The 25796-nt window shown below is 41.2% G+C and overlaps 1 protein-coding gene across 1 annotated transcript in view; it reads left to right on the top strand.

Moving 5' to 3' along the window:
- The window catches only part of MYO16 (myosin XVI), a 309776-nt gene that overhangs the window by 35837 nt on the left and 248143 nt on the right, over positions 1-25796 (top strand). Inside the window, exons 5-8 of the mRNA XM_088458316.1 lie at positions 11659-11783; positions 18313-18438; positions 19780-19855; positions 23623-23773. Coding sequence (XP_088314442.1) covers positions 11659-11783; positions 18313-18438; positions 19780-19855; positions 23623-23773 — 478 coding nt within the window. The remainder of the gene's footprint in view (positions 1-11658; positions 11784-18312; positions 18439-19779; positions 19856-23622; positions 23774-25796) is intronic.

Here is a 25796-nt window from a genome sequence, read left to right on the forward strand (position 1 = left end):
GGGTAACCGTGTCCATGTGTATGTACACCTCTGTATGTAAATGCGAATAGATACTGACAGTTAGGGTGGAGAGGCACAGAGAAGAAAGCAGAACAGAGGTCAATGACAGTGAAATGGGTTGCATTTGGTGGGATCTGCATCAGTATGACAGCTGGATTTGGCACTACAGGGAATTGGCTCTCTACTACCTTATTAACACCTCTAAGGTCTTGGACCAGCCTATAACCCCTCCCACCACTCTTCTTCACCGGGAAGATGGAACTGTTGGCTACACTAGTTGTACGAACTAAAATTCCCTGTTGCAATAATCGCTCAATATTTGGAAAAAACCCTAATTCTACCTCCTGTTTTAGTGGGTACTGGGGAATTTTTGGAGCTTGCCTTCCGCTTTTTAAATTTACCATTCCAGGGCTTACGTTTGCATTTAATCCAGTGTCCTGTCCATCCTTAGTCCAAAGGGAATCTGGAATTTGGGACAACATTTCATCTACCTGAGATGGATTTTCATTTAAACTTGTAGAGTGATACATTATCCTTTGGGGAGTGTCCAACATATCCCGCACCTCCTGTGCAACTCTCTCTGGGATATCTAAAAATACACCATCAGGGGTGCAATATATAACACATCCCATCTTACATAACAAGTCTCTGCCCAGTAGGTTAGTAGGAGCCACAGCAGCCAAAAGAAAAGAATGCCTGGTATGCAACGGCCCAATAGTAACCTCTGTGGACTTTGTTAAAGGATAATGTTCCACTTTTCCTGTTACACCCATTGTTGGTAAATTAACAGGAGATTTTATCACTGACCTGGTCGCCCCTGTGTCTACAAGAAAAGGATATTCAGTACCAGCTACATCAACCATCATGACCGGTTCTTCCCTAGTACTTCCCGTTAACCTGACTATCTGTAGACTACAGGTATGACCTGACCCCTAGCGTTGGCTACCATTCTCCAATAAAGCATTTATGGCCACAATTGGAGCTGGTGCCTGCTGGACATTTGCTGGTCTCTGTGCATATCCCTTATGGGGATGTCCAGGTCTTCCCTGATTTGGGGATCCTACTCTTTTTTACTGTACAGTTTCTACTCAAGTGTCCTGTTTGTTTACAATTAAAACATGTTCGTGGATCGGGTGAAGACCCGTGTTGTTGTGAGGTTTGAGCAGAGGGTAAAGGTGGTGGATATGGGTAAGGATAGGGAGGGTAAGGGTATTGTGGGGGATATGAGGTTTGTGAGTAGTATGGGACCTGTGGTTGTATAGGGTTTGTGGAATAGAGCTGGGTTTGTTGTTGTGTGGGGTTAGTGAGGGCATATAACTGTTCAGGTGTGTGTGTGCAGATGCGAGTGTGTCTGTTGGCTGTGATGTTACCGTCATTCCCTCCAGAGCTTGTATACTGACAGCCATTAGTTTTTCGCTCTGGGTCTCTCTCTTGTTTGAGATGGTTTTATCATGTTTTATGGCAGATTCTATGAGGTTATCTATTGTGACTCCCCTCCAGCCAGGTTGTGAGGTCTGAACCCGAGTCTTTAAATTCTCTTTCAGACCGTCCATGAGTACCGTGACTATCATTCCCCTGTGGTGAGTGCTATCTTTAATATCTTCTAACCCAGTGTACTGGGTGATAGCCTGCAGAGCCCGGTCGCAATAATCTTCTGCAGATTCACTCTCCTTTTGCTTAATGGTGAAAATTTTGTTCCAGTTAACTACTACCGGAAAATATATACCCAATTGAGTTACAATGCGGGAAATGTTACCTTGGTTTACTTGGTCTGTTAAGGGAACGTCACCATCCAATACACAATCCGTGATAAATTTTGTCACGTCAGTATTGCGTGGTAGACAGGCCCTTAACACCACACGCCAATCTTTATTAGTTGGCTCATGAGAACTACCCAAATTTCTCAAAAATCTTTGACATTTGGCTAGTTCCTTTTTGGGATCGGGGAAATCATTTATGATGGAATTTAGTTCTGCTCTTGTCCAGGGACAATGCATTACTACTTCCCTCGTGGGCACTACACTGTTCGCATCTGCATTTCCATTCGGAACGGTTATTGTCCGAATGGGATGCAGACCGGTAGCGCTGCTACCTTTGACCTTGTTACCTGGCTGGGGGTTTAAACTGTTGCTGCTTGCTACGTATGGTATTAACTTCCTCTACAGGTGCAGAGGGTGTTAGCACTTCCCTTGCTGTTACCGATGGAGATGATGGCACCACTCATGATTGTGGTGATGCAGCATCTATCATTTGCACAGCATGGGAAATGGCAGACATTACAATAGGCTCATCATCCACATAATAAACATTTTCTTTATGGTTGCTTAAGAGAGGGTACAAATTGCTTGTTAAATTTTTATGGGTATTTTTGTTAACTGTACTTGCACCTCTATCCACATAAGGTGGGGGTGGTGAGCGTGAACTGCTGGCAATACTCTCCACAATGCTACCTTGCTGCACATGCGCGCCATTTTGCAGCTCGCCCGTATTGCAATTCAGCGTCGCGGATGTATTCTCTGGCAATGCGCTCGCAACGCTAGTTTGCGTTGCTTGCACATTTTTAAGCCACGCATCCCCTTCATGCTGCCACAACTTTAAACATTCATAATATTTTACCTTTTTTTCTCGGGAGCGCATCAGACTGATGTGATCCTGGACATTATCTAGTACATTTTTATCAAAACTACCAATTCTGGGAAACGGTCTAACACTCTTCATCGTCATTTTAAACCATACATCACAATACCTTATCGCATAAGTACCGTACTTAGTATGCATAATACGATGGGCCGATCCAAACGGCGCTTCCATTAGCAGCACATCATTGTCTAACATCTCTATTGTTTGCATGGGCCCCTACTCCTATGCTTTTCAAAAAAGATTTAAACTGGTGAAAGACAATCAAGATACTTTCACTTACCTGTGGACGATTTAAACGGCAGCGCCCACACACTTGGATAAGATTTGAAAAAGGCAACTTCCACACCCGGATAAGATTTAGTAAGGCAACTTCCACACCTATGGAAGTTTAAGTAGGCTACTTCCACGCACCTCTCTACAACAAAGACAACATGTACACCTGCTACTGTGTATAGAACGATAAGCTGCTTACCGAGCGACTAGCACTTCGCCTTTAACGGTCATACGGTACCTCTAACTGTAGGGAACAAGTTATCCCTACCAACAAATACTCACTGTTACACACTTTTTCCTGCACAGAAAAATACACGTTAAACCAGATATTGATAACAATTGAAAAATGTAAACCTCAACTGCTTTATTTAAACAAGTGGCAGCACAACCGTAAGTACGTATACGCTATTGTGCGACTAGTCACATACACAATAATGCGACTACCACACAACCGTATGACAACTGTTTAGCTGCATACGCAAAATTGCGTCTTTACTGTGCACAAAACTGTGACTCAGCCGCGTGCTCAATACTGCGGCACCCCTTTAAACGTTAGGTTCTATCAACAAAGGAAAACAAACTTTTTCCTCTCTTGTCCCTGGATTCTAGTTAGCTTCCTTGGCTCACACGAAAACGGATAGCGATCTTTCAGCACAAAGCAGTTGCAGGTAAACCCTGCATGTGGCCACTCCACCCTTTGCTGAGATATCGATAACCGTATGTGCAGTGTGAGTAGGTAAGTGACTTCACTATGAGCCCCCAACTAAGGATACTGTCTTTGAACCTCTATATACCCCTGCCTATACCTTCTAAATATCCTTCCTATAAACCTCTAAGGATGACGCTAATTTGCGTATGCAGTCATCCAGTAAATAAAGACTCCAGACTTAGAACATGTGGTTCCAAAGCACAAAGTAAGTAAAAGTACAGCAGTTACACGCTATGATCCTCATATAATCTAAGCGCAAAGAGATTATACAGACCCAAGTACAATTATACATACGCAGCGCTCTCTGGTCCAGATGTTAGGCATCAGCAAGAAACCCCTCGTCAATCAGCATTCAGCACAAAGACTAGGAACCCAGGGCCAGAGCGTATTTATATGCCCCAGAAATAAACAACACAATAGAGAAGTTTGTTGCTAATACCATTGGTCATAACGGAGAGGGCATATGTTACAAGGCATTTAACAGGTTGATTCAAATAGACACAACCCAGCCTCTAACAACTGGGGGTCTCTGGTTTCCTGCCTCATGCAATCATCCTAACAGTTGTTCATATTATGTACATTTTGTTGCTTGAAGTCTCTGCAGTCCATAAGTTGAGAATGCATGATGCGATCTCCACACCGATGGTACCGGAATACTGTTGAGAGAGTACGCATCAGTACAATTCCAAACATGGCTTACTTATCATATATAAAACTTTAGTTACAAAATATCCTTTACTTCATAGCAATTATAGTAAATGTGCATACTTGAATCTTATACGTTAAAGCTTATTAAACCCTTTATGTGGATATGTAATGTGTGAGTATGCGGGGTGTGATGTAAAGACTCTAGTTAACTGGGGGCAGATGCGTGCGCATGAAGCTAATAAACAGCGTTTTCATACAGGATCTTATGCATTCTCTAATATGCAATTAGTTAATAGCGCAATTGTGCGTATTAATGTGTGTATGAGAAATGGTGCACTTAAATCTCACTAAACTAAGTGAACACCTAGCAGTGTGGAATGCTGAGCATTGTAGTTTCACACGCCCCCCTCTCTCAGCAGCCCCCACCCTTCTCAGGCTAAAAAGTATAGCCCTTTGTTCTCCCAGGTTCTTGTGTAAATGCAAATTAGCACAGCTACAAGACCCAAACCTCAGATAACACTCTTGGCTTTGAAGGTATTTTATTGCAGGAAGCCTGCTAATGTAAGGTGCTACAAACGACCCTCTTGCTGTATTCGAGCAAAGCCACATGGAGTGAGAGCAGACGTTATGTCCAGGAAGCTTGTCTACACAAGCTAGTTGTCACGTGGCCTTTTGCTCTGTTCAGCTAATGCAATCCAATTTTGACATACTGTACAGCCATTTCTGAAATATATCCTTTAGGGGAATTATAATAATATTCACTTTATCCAGAGCACCCAAACTACGTAAAGTCATGAAATGGGCTTTTGGTGAATTGTCGTAACTTATGGCGATGGTCACAGATGCAATCGCATGATGCTAATAGTAATATCGCCACATGTACTAAAGTGTGAGTTTATCTAAAATGGCGCTTAGGCGGCCATTCGCAAAATGGCGTCTTGCGATCTCATTTCCAGGATGGCGTCTTGCGGCCAGTCGCAAGATGGTGTTGCTGCAATTCAATTTTAAACTGATCTTGTCTCAGCCAATAATCCAGCTTCGACAGCCTGTACACACCTGCCGATGGACAGATATGTCTGCAGACATATCTGTCCATCTTCTGTGCAGCACAGCCAATGTGATATATTGGTGAATGACTACGTTCACCAACATATCGTGGGTACACACTGGCCGATGGACAGCAGATATATTGTCCAATCAATTGATCGGCCAATGTATCTGACAGTGTGTACCCAGCATAAGAAGATATGTGCACTACACCAAGATTAGTGCCAAGATATATAGATACTGCTTACAGCTAAACCTTTGCACAATTGATGTGGTTTAGATAAGTTTACTAATTTATATATAGAAAAACGGAATGTATGCTATTTGTTAAACGTTTATTAAGTTGTTCAGGGAATTTGGGTATTTTAATTAGCTATTTAATTGCCATTATTTTCATATAATTGTTGAAAGGATTTTAGAATATTAATTATATGGTTCACTTCATCAGAAAAATAAAGTTATCAGGAGCTGCTTAACAAAGGAACAATTATTATTATTATTTGTATTATCCTTTATTTATATGGCACTACAATGTTTCTGCAGAGCCTTACAACCTACATAAACAGGAACAATATGAACACAAAAAATATAAAAATGTGATTTACATTGTAGAACAAGGACAAGGTTTATAAACGTTGCTGCATCAGCAGTCATAAGACACAAATCAGCAGTAGGATTGCTGAACCCAAAGGTTTGGTGTTGTTGGCAGTGATGAGATGATGGTATAATGAGGAAAGGAAAAAAAGCTTACAATCTAAAGGGGAGTGGTAGACAGACAGGGGTGACACAAAGGGAAGAAACAGTGAGCAAGGAGCAGTGGGTTAGGATGAGAGCTGGAAGGCTTTGATAAAGATGTGGGTCTTAAAAAAGCCCATTTCTAGTTACGGAAAGAGGTGGAGAGTCTGATAGGGAGAGAGTTCTACTGGTAGGGAGCAGCACGGAGCAAAACCTTGGAGGCGGGAGCGGTAAGTAATTAGACAGTTAGTGGTGTGCCATTTACTGTGTGGTCTACAGTTTGCATTTTGTTTGTGAGGTCTTCACTTCTCTGCCTGAGTTTGACATGAGATCTGAATTGTATTCCCATTGATCAATACTCCAAGGTAAATACCATCCATTACTATGCATCATGACCTGTCTGGAACATCACTCTGGAGTTCTGTACACTACAGTATCCTCGGTTCACTACACGTATATGTCTCACCTCACGGGTATGCCACAACTCTGTATTACTGGGCTTTAGTGCAGTCTATGTAAGTGTGCAATTTATCTGGCTTAGTAAATATAAAGTCGATAAAGGCAAGTGTCGCTCAGTTACCAGCAGTGTGAGGAAGTCAGTGAGGATGAATGCCCTGTTTTTCCCTATATGCTTTGTTTGAATATGGCCAGATTTCTTCAAGGATAAAGGTGTGATGGTTTTACACAGGGGAATCATTCTTTTATCTACCATGGATGTTGGTCAGATTTTAGTGACTGCATGGTACTGCAGACTTGATGAGATGATTGCCAAAGTAAATCAAAGTGTCACTTTAGTTTATTTCAATTGAGATAGTAGTATTTAATGAATGAAACTGAGGTTGATTCAAATATACACTATCAGTCAAAATACTTTTGACCAGTTTTTAAGTAAATGTATGCCGTTTAATGTCACAATGTAAATGAAAGTGTAGGTCAAATAAACAACTGGAGATAACATTTTGTGAAACAAAATAACTTATCTAAATTTTTGACTCATCAAAGTAGTCACTTTTTTCAGATATAACCATCAAATACACTTGTGGCATTCTTTCTAAAGTGAAAAACAAACATTATTCATGAACACTGTTGCAGGATTTCCCACTAATGTGCTGTACTTGTAGGTTGCTTTGCTTTCACTCTTCTGTCCAATTAATCCTAAACAATTTGATGGGGTTTAAGTGGTCTATGTACTAAGCCTTGAATAGATGTAAAATGGATGGAGATAAAGTATCAACCAATCAGCTCCTAGCTGTCATTTTTCAAACACAGCCTGTAACGTGACAGTGAGGAGCTGATTGGTTGGTACATTATCCCCATCCACTTTACATCTATTCAAGGCTTAGTACATAGACCCCTTAATCTAGAGAGTGTGCTGGTCATTCCATGATTTGAAGGCTACCTTGTTGTTATTTTCCTCAAATGGTTCTGACATAGCACATATGATTTTCAAGTGCCCAATTGAAGGGGGGCTGGTGTTTAGAAGATAGAAGGCTGGGCACTCCAGGCAACAGGAGGAGAGGATGTGATGGGGTACAGGGTAGTGCAGGAGGACAAATAATAATGGAAAATAGATGTCTCAATGGTACAGAGGCCCAATTGGAGCAGAGACCAATCTGGAGTAGAGCCCTAGATTGTACAAAGGTCTGACTGGGGAAGAATAAGGATTGTAGGTTGTAGGCCAGAGCCAGCCATAACTGGAGCAGGAAGTTAGAGGTGGGCATCAGGATCCTGAAAGTTGGTCAGTGGTAAGCAGCCATGTCTAGCAGGCTAGGTCCAGGAGCCAGGTAGCAGGTGAGTTGCTGGCTAGGCCGGAGCCTGTATTAGCAGGCTGCTATATCGGCCTAGGTCTCAGAAGCTCAGATGGATGAACTGAATGGTCCCTGGAGTTGTATAAGGTGGCTCTGGAGTGGTACAAGGAACCATCCTTTTGCCTACTTAATGGTGTACAAAAACCTGAGTGATGAACCAAAGATTTAAAGTTTTGATTCATTGGCCCATGAAACTTTCTTACAGTCTTCATTTGTGCGCAGGCAGTACTTCATGGTCCACGCCAATATTTCCCAACTCCAGACCTCAGAAAACGCTATCAGTGCATGTTTTACAGATCTCCTGAGTATCATAATGAAATAATTAGCTTCACCTGTGGTTATTTTCAAATGTGTCAGCCAGTAATGAATACACCTGCACGAACTAGGAGATCTGTAAAACATGCAGTTATGCTGGGCATACACTATGCAATCGTCTGGCAGATAATTTGCAATCTGGCTGGTTGGAATGAAAATCTGGTAATGTGTGGGAGCAAATGACAATTGAACATTTGGCTGAACATCGTTCAGCCAAATTGGTTAAATAAAACAAATTTAACCAATTTGAACAATTGTTTTTGTCAGTTTTCCAGTGTTTAAAACCATATAATCGATTGTCATTTGCTCCCATACATTACCAGGTTTTCATTCCAACCAGCCAGATTGGACAGATATCTGACAGATAATTGTATAGTGTATGCCCAGCATTAGGGGTCCATGAGCACTGAAGCTGAGAAACACTGGCTTAGGCAAACCTCTTTTTCAGTGTTGCAGAACAACTGTAAGTTCTTAGCCCATTGCTTGTCCCGTGAATAGTAATTCTGATAGTTACATTATATTTTCCTTTTTTCTAACCTAGATAAAGGTAAGTAATGTAGGGGCAGATTTATGAAGCTCTGTGAAATGACAAAGTGGAGAGTGATAAACGACCACCCAATCAGCTCCCAACTATCATTTTTTAAACACAGCCTGTAACATGACAGTTAGGAGCTGAGTGGTTGGACGTTTATCACTCTCCACTTTATCACTTTCCAGAGCTTCACACATCTGCCCCATAGGGAGGTATACTCCCACAATACAGAAAATTTTGGGGGACAATCTGACACATAACAACAACTTATATGGAGGATAATATTAACCATTAGTATGTAATGAAGTACTATAGGAGGCACTATATTTATGTTTTAACTACAGTATATAATATGAACTACTGTATTTAGTTTCAATTATATATAGTGGTAAATATATTTATTTTGCAATTATATGTATGTGGGGCACCTGTATTTATTGTTCCTATACTAGGGGACAATACATTTTGATTTTTTTTTTACATTTTTTAGCTGACACATTTTATTTAATTTTGCTTGGGGGGGGGGTTAGGGGACATGGTCATTGCTCCTCTAGTGTCAGTTTCTTCCATACTACCAGCAGATTCCACTAATCTGCCAACATTTTGGCCATTTGAAACTGGCCGGCGGTGGGTGGCAGATGATTTTCCACAAATCCACTAGCCTAGTGTGCTAAATCTACCAATTGCTGTTCATTTTTTAGTATATTGGGGCAATATATATTGTTATTTATTTATTAAAGGGAAACATGATTTATTTCAATAATAAAACATTTTTATTTTACTGACACGCACTATCGCAACCTATATTTAATGCATTGTAAACATACAGTCAGGTCCATAAATATTGGGACATTGACAGAATTTTCAGATTTTGGCCTCTATTCACCACCACAATAGTTTTGAAATGAAACAAACAAGATGTGCTTTAACTGCAGACTTTCAGATTTAATTTGAGGGTAATTACATCCAAATCGGGTGAACGGTGTAGGAATTACAACAGTTTCAATATGTGCCTCCCACTTTTTAAGGGGCCAAAAGTAATGGGACTATCAACTCAAAAGCTATTTCATGGACAGGTGTGGGCTATTCCCTCATTATTTCATTATCAATTAAGCAGGTAAAAGGTCTGGAGTTGATTCTAGGTGTGACATTTGCATTTGGAATCAGTTGCTGTCGACTCTCAATATGAGATCCAAAGAGCTGTCACTATCAGTGAAGCAAGCCATCATTAGGCTGAAAAATCAAAACAAACCCATCAGAGAGATATCAAAAACATTAGGTGTGGCCAAATCAACTGTTTGGAACATTCTTAAAAAGAAAGAACGCACCGGAGAGCTCAGCAACACCAAAAGACCCGGAAGACCACGGAAAACAACTGTGGTGGATGACAAAAGAATTATTTCCCTGGTGAAGAAAAACCCCTTCACAACAGTTGGCCAAATCAAGAACACTCTCCAGGAGGTAGATGTATATGTGTCAAAGTCAACAATCAAGAGAAGACTTCACAAGAGTAAATATAGAGGGTTTACCACAAGATGCAAACCATTGGTGAGCCACAAAAACAAGAAGACCAGATTAGAGTTTGCCAAACAACATCTAAAAAAGCCATTACAGTTCTGGAACAACATCCTATTGACAGATGAGACAAAGATCAACTTGTACCAGAGTGATGGGAAGAGAAGAGAAGGAAAGGAACTGCTCATGATCCAAAACATACCACCTCATCAGTGAAGTATGGTGGTGGTAGTGTCATGGCGTGGGCATGTATGGCTGCCAATGGAACTGGTTCCCTTGTATTTACTGATGATGTGACTGCTGACAAAAGCAGCAGAATTAATTCTGAAGTGTTTCGGGCAATATTATATGCTCATATTCACTCAAATGCTTCAGAACTCATTGGACAGCGCTTCACAGTGCAGCTGGACAATGACCCGAAGCATACTGCAAAAGCAACCAAAGAGTTTTTTAAGGCTAAAAAGTGGAATGTTGTGCAATGGCCAAGTCAATCCCCTGACCTGAATCCGATTGAGCATGCATTTCACTTGATGAAGACAAAACTGAAGGGAAAATTCCCCAAGAACAAGCAGGAACTGAAGACATTTGCAGTAGAGGCCTGGCAGAGCATCACCAGGGATGAAACCCAGCGTCTGGTGATGTCTATGCGTTCCAGACTTCAGGCTGTAATTGTCTGCAAAGAATTTGCATCAAAGTATTAAAAAGTGAAAGTTAGATTTAGGATTGTTTCGTTTGTCCCATTACCGTTGTAATTCCTACACCGTTCACCTGATTTGGATGTAATTACCCTCAAATTAAATCTGAAAGTCTGCAGTTAAATCACATCTTGTTTGTTTCATTTCAAAGCCATTATGGTGGTGAATAGAGGACAAAATATGAAAATTCTGTCAATGTCCCAATATTTATGGACCTGACTGTATATAAGAATAAGGAAAATAATGATATGAGAAAGTGAGATGACTTCTGGTACTGTATAGCCAGATTGATATGCCATTGTTTTGTGTATTGATGATATTTCTACATTCTAATTTTCTTTTGTTTGAACTTTTTCAATGATTTCATATTGTGCTTTGTACACGTGTGATACTACCAGCAGGTGATATGTGCTACATAAAAATGGGTCATTCCGATGTAATTATGATCAGTTTGTAGCAAAACATAAATGGCAAATGAAGATAATATCATGGGACCCCTCTCTGCTGTGCAAAACATATATAGCAAGCGTTTGTCATCCTCCTATGACCCAATTCTATGTGATGAAAATCTGATTTGATTAAATCACATTTGACCTTTCAAGACAGATGACCTCTGATTGAGGGCTTTCAAAAGTACAGTAAAATATTTAAAAATATACAGTATCATTTGAATAGCAAAGTTTGACTGGGTTATTGCCACCCCTGTCTGTAAAAGTCACACATTCTTGTTCTCCTCCATAGGTGTTGATCTGACCTCCCTGCGCCAGATAAGAACACAGAGAGCAGCGGTGATGTTGGCTGATGTGAGGCAGCTGCTAGCTGCCAAGGGAAGCGTTAATGAGAAAAACGATGATGGTGTTACTCTTGTAAGTATTTCTGTACAGTTGAAGTTTTAATTCTGAAGCTTAAAAACTCAATAGGCTGATTATAAATAAACATTGTTACATGTTAGGTAGTGAAAAATAATTCAACTCCTACACGTTGTCAAACTGTGAAAAAAGAGGGATGACCTGTGTACACTGGGCCTGATTCAGACCCGCTCGCAAGCGCTATGCATGCGCGAGCCCCAGAGCGAGCGCGAAATCACTCGATCCAGGGCTCGCAACAAAACGGGGCGGCTGTCGATGTTTATTGACAGCTCGCCTCGTTTTGTAGGTGGGGAGGGGGGGCTGGCTGGCCAAACGGAGGCGTTCCCGAAGGAACGCCTGCCATTTGAGGGTGGCCCTACTGACATTACTCGTGATGTCAGTAGTTGAGCTTCCTGCTCTATTAGAGCAGGAAGCTCACTGGGGCTTGCAGGAACGAGACCCTACCACAAGGGTCTCGTCGCAAGCCCGATGGTCGCGACCATCACGACCATCACCTGGCCGATCGCAAAATCTGTGGGTGATCACCCACAGCTTAGCGAGCAGCTAGGAGGCCGGCTCCAAAAAAAACAAAAAACGCCCAATTCAGAGCGAGCACTCTGAAAGTGCATCTGGCTCTGAATCAGGGCCACTGATCTAAGCACTCTGTAAGGTATTAATCATGATTAGACCAGTGCTTTTCTACATGCGCATGTGTTACTACTGTACCTACAGTTTTGCTTTTCCGTGCAGGACCTGGGGCAGCTGTTATTGGTATTTTAGCTAACTGGCATATGTCGGAATTGCATCTGTTCTTTCTGTATAAGCAGACTGTGGGTGAAATGAACAGTTCTATTTATAACAAAGTGATAGAAAGCATGCCTCTCACATTTGCAATCTGCTAATCTCTTCTATACATTTTAACCTCATATTTGTTACAGTCTCCATATACTTCACTTAGGAGTGATAAATACTGAAATGAACAAACAAATACTGTTGCACATTCATGGACTGATTCGGAATTGCAATTAAATTCATTTTTCGGATGATTCCTGTGATTTTTCATACTTTGCATGCTGGGTAGCAAAGCATTCACAACTACGGTAACTATGGGCGATTAGGAGTTGTACGCATCTCAGATGTATCTCCTCTTGCAGCTGTGTGGGTGTAGGAGAAGTAGGCTGCGGGCGTGTAGGTGCAATTGCGGGCTAGTCAGAGGTAATCATACGCAAAGATCCAACTGATTTGTGACAGATTTTTTTGCACCAAGGATAAGGCTAGTGAAAATGTGTGTCAATAGTGATGACGACTACACCCACAAGAGAATGTATAAGGGCTGTGTGACTGTATAGATGAGGCCAACTCTGTATACAGCAGGAGATTCACATTTATTTCCAAGTCAGTAAAGTGGACGCACATGTGTGCAATTCTGAATTAGGTCCTCTGTGTTGATTCATTCTAAAATCTAACCTCCTTGACCATTCTAGTCGCGATATGCTGTGGTGCAATTCGGTAGCGCCAAGCATCATTTTGTGCAACTTATTACATTGAAATGCGTGTTATTCTCAAAGCGATGTGAATAGGACGCTCAAGCAGCTTATGCTGATTAATTAATATGCGGCATGCCTATATTCTGTGTGCGACTGCGCCTGTATCTGCATGTGAAATGCTACGTTACAGTGTCACATCCTCTGACACTGTAACGTAGCATTATGCATGCAGCTATAACCGCAGTCGCACACAGAATATAGGCATGCCGCATATTAATTAATCAGCATAAGCTGCTTGGGACCTATGTCTTCTCACATGACCTGTGCTACCAATCACTGTCCAGAGCGCCCTATTTAATATTTAAATCTGCACCTGTTTATTACCAGTTCAACTTGTACTTTATACGTTCCTGGTTCCAGCATCTACAGCTCTACTAACCTGTCCAATAATGAATTGCAGACCTGAGCAGTCGTCACACTGCTAATCGTCCAAGCTGCATACCTGTTTAGTTATCCATTACAAACCTGTGCGGCTTCCACGCTGCTTCTTTTCAGCTCCAGCCAGTACAACTTGTATCTCACTAGTTCCTGGTTCCAGCATCAGCAACTGTCTATGGTTTCCTGTTGTCCTGCTAGTGCTCATTCTATTGTACATCAGCACACCTGTGCTCATCACCTCCAAGCACTGCGCAACACTCACCGGTTTCTGCATTCAGTTTGGTGCTCAGTCTTTCCTGTTTGCTTCTCTGCTTCTACCTGCAAATCCCTGCATGCATTGTCAACCTGCACATCTCCTACCTGCGGACATAGGGCCTGATTCAGCATGATTGCAATTGCAACAGCGTACGCAGATCGATCGATGGTGCATACTGCACATGCAGCACAGTGCACGTGCGTGAGTTAGCAGTGCGAGTGCTTTGTGATCACTCAAGCAGAATAAAAGCCATCACAGAGTGAGTGATGGGAGGTCAGCGTTTGGGGGTGGTGACGGGGGAGTGGTCAGTGAAACGTAGGCGCGTCTTTCCGTTTGAACGTCGTTGCATGGGTTTGCATAAATTAGCCATTGAGACAGCATCCGCAGCTTGTCTACTCACTGCATGCAACAATACTTGCAGTTTCTGCGGCAGGTCAGACCTGCTGTAATTGTGCATGAGGGGCCGATGTTACTCAATGTTCCCGAGTACTATCTATGTATTACTATGTACGGCTTAGCTACAGTTTGCCAGATCATTGTGCAGTACCTGTATCAGTCTGTAGGCTTCCAGCGTTCTAAACCTAACATCACCTGCAGAGGACACATATCCCTAGTGTTCTACTGTCTGAACTCATTCCACAGTGTTCCTGACACATCATCTACATTTAGCTTCATTCACTCCAGTCCTATCCAGTACTTTCATTTTGCCAGGCGGAAAAGTATCGCCGTATTCAATTTCAAAGACTTTCTGCCTAGGCGGAAAGTCAATGCAACATAATAGGCGAAAAAGTTTCACTTATGTATAGAAGGCGGAAAAAAGTGCAAAATTGGGGTTTTGGGTTGCAACGTTGCGGGAACCCCCGTGCAGCCTTCAGACAGTCCCCCAAAGGTAATCTGTGTCAAAAAATTCTTAAAAAAAGACTTAAGAACACCCCAAAAAATTACTTTCATTTTGGGGTGAAAGAAAAACAAAGTTGGGGGACAAAGTAAAAAACTAGCGAAATAGACTCCAGGGGGGTCCCCAAGTATGCCCCATGTGTTTTTTTTTTATTGCTGGTGTGTGCATCAGGTGGATTTTTCACGTATTTTTAAATGATTATTTAGCAACTTTAAAATATGCTACCACCCATTTTCAGGTACCCAAAATTTGCAGGGACTAGTTATTTTCTCCCGAAAATAAAACAAAATGCTTTTCTTCACCACTTATGCAAATACGCAAAACAGCGCATATTGAGACCATTTAAAAACACCAAATACCTTCAGCAGGCCAATTTGGGGGTATCCATAGTGGTCCCCATGTCAGTACATCTTTTTGGGGGTGCCAGGCTGATTACCCCATGTTGGCGAGGACTTACCGTCTGTTCAAGTATCACCGGGTGCCGTTTTCGTGTACTTTCATATTGAATACTGGGAATCGCGGGGACACGCACGAAAAGTTTCCGCACCCAAAACACAGGATATAGGCAAAAAGTCCACCAGGTGAAAAAGTATTGCAGGTGCGAAACATATTGAATACGGGCCTATCGCTCACAACCTGCAAGCTGCACATCTAATATCAGTGTGTAGTTCAGGGGCAAATGCAGGATTTTTACAGGGGGGTTCCCACATACTGTATATACACACACATGCAAATATATACTGTAATATATATATATATATATATATATTATATATATACACGCACATATATACACACACACTCAGTTCTGGAGGCCATATCTCCAGAAGGATATAGACACATTAGAGACGTACAAAGAAGGGCAACTAAAATGGTACAAGGTCTACAGTACAGAACTTACCCAGAAATACTAAAAGATCTTAATATGTATAGTTTGGAACAGAGAAGGGAAAGGGGAACATGATAGAAACTTTCAAATACATGAAGGTTTTAACAAGGTACAGGAGGGAAGCATTCTTCAAAGGAAGAGATGTACAAGAACACGGGGACATGTACTGAGACTGGAGGGAGGTAGGCTCAGAGGAAATATGAGGAAAAATTACTTCACAGAAAGGGTAGTGGATAAGTGGAATAGCCTCCCATCAGAGGTGGTTGTAGCTAAGACGGTGGAACAATTTAAACACACTTGGGATAGGCATAAGAATATCCATAAGAGAGATGTAAGGAGTAAATAGGGTTGAAGATGCCTAAAGGACACATGAAAGGGGGAAGACTAGATGGGCCAAGTGGTTTTTATCTGCCGTCAAATTCTATGTTTCTACGTTTCTATACACACCTACATGTGTCACACATACATGTCACACATACATACATACATACATACATACACTGTATACACACATATGTCACACATACATACATACATACACCGTATACACACACATATGTCACACATACATACATACATACACTGTATACACACACATGTCACACATACATACATACACTGTATACACACACATATGTCACACATACATACATACATACACTGTATACACACACATGTCACACATACATATGTCACACATACATACATACTCTGCATACACACACATATGTCACACATACATACATACATACATACATACACTGTATACACACACATATGTCACACATACATTACACACACACCAGTGGCAAATGCAGGATTTTGAAAGGGGGGTTTCCAAATAATTGGTTACAGAACTAATGATAAAAAAGTGTAACCAGAATAAGCCTGCAACATTCACTTTATTGTGTACTTAATTAATATAGTGTTTTAATAGAAACACGTGTTTTAATATAAATAGCAATAAATAATATAAATTACAAGGCATCTGGGCATAAAATTTGCTTATGCATAATGTTTAACAGTATGTACAAACAAAGTTTAAACTACCAGTGCTATTTACGCCACACAGTAGTCCCTTATTCATGTTATGACACAGGGCCTGATTCAGAGCCGGTCGCTATTTGCGCTCGCTCGTCCAGAAAATAGGGGTGGCTATTCAAATGTTCGCTGTTTGCGGTCTGTTCACGCCTCTATGTCTGAACGAGCGAACAAAACTTGCGGTCGTTTTTTGGGAAACTACGCCCCCTGGCCGCTCGCATCCTACGTCATGTCTGCTATTTATTAGATTAATCGAGTACATCGAACAGGGTATGAGCTGCTCGCTATTCTTGTGGTTGGTTTTTGCTACCACAATTTTGCGAGCAGTTCTGGCTTAAAAAAAACCCAGTGACGTGGTCAATGACGCTGCTGTTTTAATTATGCACACCCATAAAACGCCCGTTTTGACCTTTAAGCACGCCTGCGATCGGATCTCCACTCCCCGTTTTCAAGCACCTTCCCCTGTTACCACCCACATACGCCTCATCCTGTCACTCAAATTATCAGGCATTCGCTATTTTGCGAGCACATGAATTTCGGCCGCACTGACTGGTTCGCGCATGCGTATAACGATCCGTACGCATGCGCAGTTGGCCAAACATCGCTCGAAGCGAACGAGCAGCCACTTGCGTCCGGCTCTGAATCAGGCCCACAGAGTAGTGACAGAAGCAGCCGGATGAACTATGAAGTGTATAGGGATATACTGTCAGTTCATATTAACCACATTCAGCAAAGTTGATTTAACAGCACTTCACAGTACAGATAGATGATGACCCAAAACATACTGCATAAGCAACCCAAGAGTTTTTTTGTATAACTTCAATACATTTTATTAAAGACCCAGGAGTTTTTTAAGGCAAGAAGTGGAATATTCGACAATGGCCAAATCAATCACCTGATCTCCACTCTATCGAGCATACATTGCACTCGCTGAAGACAAAACTAAAGGCAGAAAGACCCCAAAAAAAAAACCTGAAGACAGTTGCAGTAAAAACCTGGCAATGCATAATAAAGGAGGCAAGCCAGCATTTGGTTATGTCCATGGGTTTCAGACTTCAGACAGTCATTGCTTGCAATGTGTTATTGACAAAGTATTCAAAATTTACATTTCCTTTATGATTATGGTAATTTGTCCAATTACATTTGAGCCCCTGAAAACAGGGGACTGTGTATAAAAATGATTGCAATTCCTAAACGTATCATACAATATTTTTATTCAACCACTTTAAATAAAGCTGAAAGTCTGCACTTCAATTGTATCTCCATTGTTTCATTTTAAATCCCTTGTGGTGGCGTAGAGAACCAAAATTATGAAAATTGTGTCAATCTCCAAATATACATTGACCTAACTGTATATCGCTGGTCCTCACGTCCATTCATTTAGCATAATAATTTTATGCTTATTCTAAACACATTTATTAACAGTTCTATGATCCAGGGGTCTTTAATACATGATGTATTACAATGTTTTATGCTTTGTTTTAAGTCATTACATATTAGAGCTGGTTTCTAATAAGTTTCATTTGCATTATCTGCAGCTTCACATAGCCTGTGCGTGTGGATTTAAGGAAGTTGCTTGCCAGCTGTTAGAGCACAATGCTGACCCTGACGCTGTAGATAACCAATATTGGACCCCGCTTCATTTGGCTGCAAAGTATGGACAGGTAATATGTAATTTTCACATGAAGGTGCTGCTTTTCTGAAATTTAAGAAACTGCATGACTTGCAAGATACATAGTGCTGTACTATCTGGGGGGATTTAGTCAGCATCCCGGCGTTTGAAATGCTGGCGGTCTGATTCCCAGCACCAGAATCCTGACTGCAGTTGGAATCCTGGCTCCAGAATCCTGCCCGCTGACAACCCGATGGTAAGTACAGGCGCGTCGAGCCTGGGTGAAGGGTGTGTGGCCTAATCGGGTGTGACGTTGCCACGCCCTTTAGAAGAAATAAAAAAAAGATTATTGCAGCGCCACAAAGCGGTACTGTGCACTGAGGAGGGGGTGATGTGAGCCACTCAGCCCGTCGCATAGCCAGTGGGGGGCGCGATCAGTGTGATCACTCCCCCCACAGGCATAGGAGACTGCTGCGTCTGCTGCTTAGCGTGTGCTGGGCTGCTGTGATGTAAGGGGGGTGTGGCGCCGGGCCCCTCCAGCAAGCCGGGCCTGGTAATTAATACCCGCTTCCCCATCTCGGCACCCCTGGGTAAGTATTAGGGTCAGGGGGAGGGTTAGGTTTAGGGGTTAGGCACTACGGGGAGGGTTAGGCTGCTGGGGGGAAAGTTAGGCTGCACGGGTGAGGGTTAGGTTGGGTTAGGGTGAGGGTTAGCATTCTTATCTGCTCACGTCGGGATACCGCTGTTTGTATTCTGCACGCCAGCATCCCGACTGCAGGAATCCCATACCCAACCCATCTGGACACATGTACCTAATGGTCAACCTAGCCACATTCTCGTTTTAGGAGCTCTGTACAGCGCTGTGCATTATGGTGGTGCTATATAAAAAGAATTAGTAAAAAATGTACTATTGCTCATGTGAACATTCACACTGGTTAACATCCACATCTGTGTTTGCTAATGATAACACATTGGTTTCATAGCTGCAGTAGATCCATAGTTTCCAATTTCCATATCTTAAAATGTTGTGTCTTTTTTTATTTTAAAACAAGTACCTATTCTCTTGATCTGAAACTCTGCATTGTCCATCTTCAAACAATTGTATATGATATACACTATAGTGTAACTTAAGATTTATTGATGGATATATTTTCCAATATATTAGCAAGTGCCAAGCCAGCAGTAAAATAGCCAACCTGCTACTCTTTATTGGTTGTGGAACTACAAGTCTTAGGATCCCTTGAGCATACTGGGACATGTAGTTACACAACTTATCAACACTTCATGATCCACTATAGTAATAATTCATGTATTTATTCATTATAGACTTAAAATATAACTTATGATTGTACTGATCAATGATCCACATATTTTTTATATGGTCTTTTTACAGACAAATCTTGTGAAAGTTCTTTTGGTTCGTCAAGCAAACCCCAATATTTTCAATTGCAATGGGGATAAACCTTCAGGTTTGTCAAAGTATTTATATGTGTTAATCAAAATTACTTTGGTGCCATATTTCTAAATTATATGACAGCTGGTAACAACAGTAACATTCCTGTGTCTTACAACTCTGAGAGATGGAAAAGAATTAGCAAAATTCAATTTAAAGCATGCTACATAAACTTGTATAAATGGCAAACAACTCTAGAAATGTCCCATAAGGTTTCCATGGTGTGATCCTGCGGAGTTCAATTTATTGGATGCTGATTGCAGTAATGAATGCAGCATCTTATTATGTTCTTAGTGAAGCTGCCATGTACGGTTCAATGCATCAGGCTCATCTGCCCACATCCTGACCAGTATCTCCTGGGATTCAGTAGATATTCTACCATTATTGTGTTTTTACCACTATACTTCATTTATAAAGACAGATTGTCATGTATATATTTCAATGTTATCGAATAATTATGAGTATAATCATCACAGCTCATTGTGCAGCATTTATGCTTAGACTGTGGCTGATATGTTGATCCCATTTCCTCTCTTTTTGTGCATTTGTTTGATTATATATATATATATATATATATATATATTGTGTGTATGTACTGTATACATAATTCATCACTGACAACAGCAGTTTCCCTAACATCCCCATTTACATCCGTTTTTTTATCTTGGATTTATTTATTTTATTTTATTTAGTAGCTTTTTTTGTAATATGTGTTCAATAACATCATTTGCTTTCCATATCTGTTTTTGATGTCTTTTTAAAGCAATTTCATGTGGCCTTATAAAGAGCTGTTTATAAGCATTGTTTCCCTACTACTAGTTTTTTACTTGCTTATCCTTATTTATTATTCTTGCATATTCCTTATTTTATCATCTTACTTAAACTCATATGAATAACCGTATATTGCACCTAGATGCTTTTACGAGTATACCTTTGTACATCCAATACATCCAATAACAAAATATGAGTGTCATCAAATATTTGTGGAAATGTTGGAATTAGTTACCCTTCATTGATAAAAATTAAAAATGTGCGCTGACCCCTGTGTTTTGGTTTTGGTAAAACCACCCTGAAGTATTTTGGTTTGGATTCGGTTTTGGATTAAACAGCTAAAATCACCTGCTTACTCTACAGGCAATCCAAACCCCTATACTCAAATTGCATCAAATAGCCCATTTAGCATGCCAGGAACTTTGCAACTAAGCCACGTCATGCATCCCACCACACAGTTTTGTATAGAATATCGTATCACTTATGCTACAAAGTACAATACACAAGTACTGTGCCATGGACACTGGTGCTGGCATTGCATGCAATTGCTATGTGCTATGCGCGACTCGGATGATAACCTGAGTAAAAAATGCAGAAGACTGAGGACCGCCACACAGCATTGTGCTTAACCTGCAACTTAATATTAATTCCATTGCAACAAATAATCCTAAATGCTCAGGACACCGTAAGTGACTTTGGATGCAGCTATGAATAAAATGCTAAATCCAGAAATAAGTATGAAAGTTTAGGGATTGCAGCGTCTAAGTTGCGCTATGTGTCTTGCGCCATATGGTGCAAAAAGAATAGGTGTATGAGGACACATCTGCATGTTTAGTAAATATTCTTTATAGTAAATATTTAGGGGATTATCATAGCATTAACACAATAACTATCCAGTACCATGTAAATATTATATTTGCCAAATGTTTTATAAAGATATTATAAATATAATCTTTTATTTTTAAAGGCCCCCAATGTTTGCACAACACCATACAAAGAATATACATGGTAACAGTGTAATTTGACATGTCATAAGTAAAATACAATGTAAATTGATGCATCTACAGTATGAACAACTTACAGCAATTAAATGACAGACCAGGCAGGAGGAGGAAACAGGGTGAGGGTGCAGCAGTCTTGTATGGAAAGTGGTGGTAAATTGTAGGGAGGAGAGACAGTTACCTTGTATATGAGAGACAGTTACTTTGTATACTAAGAAGACTTGGAGACAAAAGACATGGAGCACACTTGACATGGATAGTGCTAAGGAAAGAACAAGAGGAAATAGGGCCCTGTCCATGACAGGATGTAGTGAGTATGCCAGCGGACGGGATGCCGGCCGTCGAAATCCTGATGTTGGAAGCCTGACCCGAGACTAAAGATAGGTGTCAACATCCTGAAGCCTATCTAAATCTCGATGCCGGAATCTTAACAGACGCCATCCCGAGCGAAGGTACATCGTGGCGTCTTAGCTGTTAGCCACGGGGGAAGGGTTAGGTTTAGGCACTACAGCAGGGTTAGGGTTTTAGGTACCACTGGGGGGCGTTAGGGTTAGGCACCACTGGGGGGTTAGGCATTAGGGGGGAACAGTTAGGTTTAGGCACCAAGGGGGGACGGTTAGGATTAGGCACTAAGGGGGAGGCTTATGGTGCGGGGTGGGGAGGGTTATGGTGCCAGGAAGGAGGAATAGGGGGAGAAGGGGGAGGGTCAGTATACTTACTCAACCCTTGTCGGGATTCCGAGCATCGGGATGCTGCTGTTGGCATTTTGACAGTAGGAATCCCGACTGACGGTATTTCATACCAAACCCGTCCACGACATACTAAGGGGAGGGATGAACAGAAAGGCAGGTCAAGGGAGGAGAGGTAAGACAAAATTAGGAGGAGAGCTTGTAGACTACAAAGAAAAGGTGTTTTGAGTATACATACAGTATGAAGCTGTAGAGACTTGTAGAAAGTCTAACTTGGGGAGGGAGGGCGATCCAGATCAGGGGGATGAAGTGTGAGAATCGAATTGTACAATAACATAAACAATGATATTTAAACAGGCTATCTCCCAAAATACTAAGACAAGTAATACTTTCTAAAGACTAGACAAATTAAGAGATTAAGGATGGAGCTGGTTGAGTCATAGGTAGAGACTGAAAATGAATGGTTAGTGAGGTAGCAAATGAACCATGAGAGGACAGACTCTCAGAGATGATGGAATGTTGGGTTTGAAGAAGAGAGTGATCAATAGTGTCAAAGGTAGCAGACAGTTCTAAGAGGATGAGAAGTGACCACTGAATTTGGTGGTTAGAGAGTCATTGGTGACCTTGGTGAGGGCAGTTTCTGTGGAGTGGATGAAAACCAGATGAGAAGGGGATCATGAAAAGAATGGGAGGAGAGGAATGTGGTGAGTCCTCTCTTGGAGCTTTGAGGCACAGGGAAGGATGGTAGCTAGAGAGTTGATGTTAAGTGAAGGTTTATGAAACTATTAGTGATATAAGAGCATACTAGTCAGGTGAAGGAACTGTGATGGAAAAAAAGGGACAGGGTGAAAAGACGGGCAAGGTAGGAACAGGTTTCATGAAAGTCAAAGCAAATAAGATGGGAGGTAACTGGGTATATAGGGCAAGTGGAGGAGGGAAATAAATAAAAGAGGTTGATGACTTTGTCACCAGTGGAGGGGGAGAAAGAGGACAAGATGGGAGGTGTGGCTGGGGAGGGAGGGAAAGTTTTATGAGAAGATTGGAGGGATGAGATGCCATTGCAAATAGTGACAATTTTGGAAGTGGAATGAGTGACAGACAAGGGTAGAGTGAGAAGGGTAAGGAAGGAATGGGTGGCAAAGGAGAGAGTTGAGGGTGGAGAAGGGGAGTCAAGGGTTGGATGATTTGGAAGAGATGAGAGGCTATAGGAAGACAGCTTAGCGTAGGTTATGGCAGAGTTGCAGGAGGAAAGTATGAATTGTATGCAATTCAAATAAATGACAAGTATATTTCACTGTAACTTATTTTATATTTGTCTATAGACATTGCTGCAACAGAATTCATACAAGACATGCTACTGAAAGCCGAAGACCTCTCCGAAGAGAAAAAGCAAAACCCCTTCTATTCCCCAGTGTTTCATGGAGAACAGTATGAAGAGATCTTACATGATCTTCCTCTACCAGCCAGCAAGCTGTAAGTTGTGGTTTTATATTTAATTTGTTACAAAGTATGGTAGTGATTCCGTCCATATGTTCATAATTGATTTTCAGGACCTTAAACTAATGTAGTTGTTTAGGTGGTACTGTACATAAGTGGTATTTTAAGCCAACCAAACACATATTCAATAAAAAAACACTGCTCCCTAATCACACTAGAAGAGAGGTTCTCAAACTCGGTCCTCAGGACCCCACACAGATCACATTTTCGAGATCACCCAGCAGGTGCACAGGTGTACTCATTACTCACTGACACATTTTAAAAGATCCACAGGTGGAGCTAATTATTTCACTTGCGATTCTGTGAGGAGACATGGAAAACATGCACTGTTTGAGGTCCTGAGGACCGAATTTGAGAACCTGTGCACTAGAACAATCCAAATGAAAAAACTGACCTGCTTGCATGGCATATGATAATAGTACTAGTTCTAGAATTGATTAATTGTTTTGCTTAGGCTGTGTCACACAAACTTTTTGTGCATAAGTTATTTCAGCCATTGTAGAACAGTAATCAGAAGCTGGCTAACACAGACTCAGAACTATAGGAAATTTATGTAAACCATCACATCATGCTGCAGTAAGTCGCAACTTGACATACTGAGGCGCTGGAAAAGCCATAGAGTGTACTGCACTGCGCATGTATCAAATAGCCAACGAAGCTTCTGTAGTTTCGCCTGCTGACTGGCTGACGGAACCTGTATCTGTTAGACTATACAGTAGTACGGAACTGCGTTTTGTCATGATCTGTAAAGTAAAAATCCACTGGGCGGCATAACATAAAAATGAAATGTGGTGGCAAGTTCGGAGCAATTTATTAAGTTCATCAGAGTACCTTAAGAATATTGAACTTGAATTGCTCTGTCTTTATAAAATGCTGCATCTTCATGCCAAATGCAAATATTTGCAAATGCAAATATGTATTCTTATAAAACACAGGTCTTGCACACCAAATGATTTAATCCTTTATTTAAACCTGTAGAGTAGATAAAAATGAAATAAAAAATATATAAAATATAAAAAATACTGAAAAAATACTTTCAGGACCTCGAACCTGAGGCACCAGCTATGGAAAGGAATGCATTTTCTATGTAGATATAGTTTTAGGTGATTGATTCAGGCTATGAGCAAACCAAGGGAGTTGTGTCTGACAACTTTGTAATTGTTGTAACATTTGTGAACCTTTAAGGATCTGATATTATGTTGTGTGACTGTCTGGGTATGTTGCTCAGTAGAGTGGTCAGTGGTACAGTATTTGGGTGCTCAAGTAAAGGTCACTATACAGCTTGTCCATGTTAAAACAAATTTAATAATGCTTTAATATTGTCAGCATATAGCAAAAAAAAAAAAAAAAGAAACAACCTAGCCCCCATTCAGGGCACTAGTTCACTTCTTCAGTCCTAACTATCAAGTGCATCCACTCTGTTCACAACTTTACGCAAAGTCTCAGTCCTACCTGATTTTAGCAGGTATGCCCACTGGCCTTTGGGCCACTGGCCTGGCCATCACAGGCATCCTGGCCAGGCTGCCATGGCTCCACCTGGGCTGTATCCACCTTCCCAGCACAGATTCAGTGGCTCACCAACACAACTTGGCTTCATTCTACCACATACAGTAACCCCCTCCCCATCTCATAACCCCTGAAGTGAGTGACCTGGAACAAGACCTATTCATGGCGAAGTCCCTTTTTACTTTCCTCATCAGGGTCTTCCACAACCTTCATATCATCAAGACTCTACTGTCATCTGGTGGACTCATTTCACAAGTTCCTATGTTTCTTTTTTTTCTGACTTTATGGGATTTTATATATTTATGTGAATCTGCCATGAAGTGTTTGATTGTACTATCAAACTTAGCATTTTAACATATATAATAAAGTATTTTGTGCTTCTTCTATTTCAAAACTTCCAATTCTTTCTCTTGAACCTCTTGCCCAACATTCTCTACAGGGGCAATATTCTCTTTTTGGTTGTACCTAAGAACAATTTCCCCCACATCAGAAG

This window comes from Taudactylus pleione, unplaced genomic scaffold, assembly GCF_031769625.1.
Source record: "Taudactylus pleione unplaced genomic scaffold, aTauple2 ptg000041l, whole genome shotgun sequence".
Classification (NCBI taxonomy): Eukaryota; Metazoa; Chordata; class Amphibia; order Anura; family Myobatrachidae; genus Taudactylus; species Taudactylus pleione.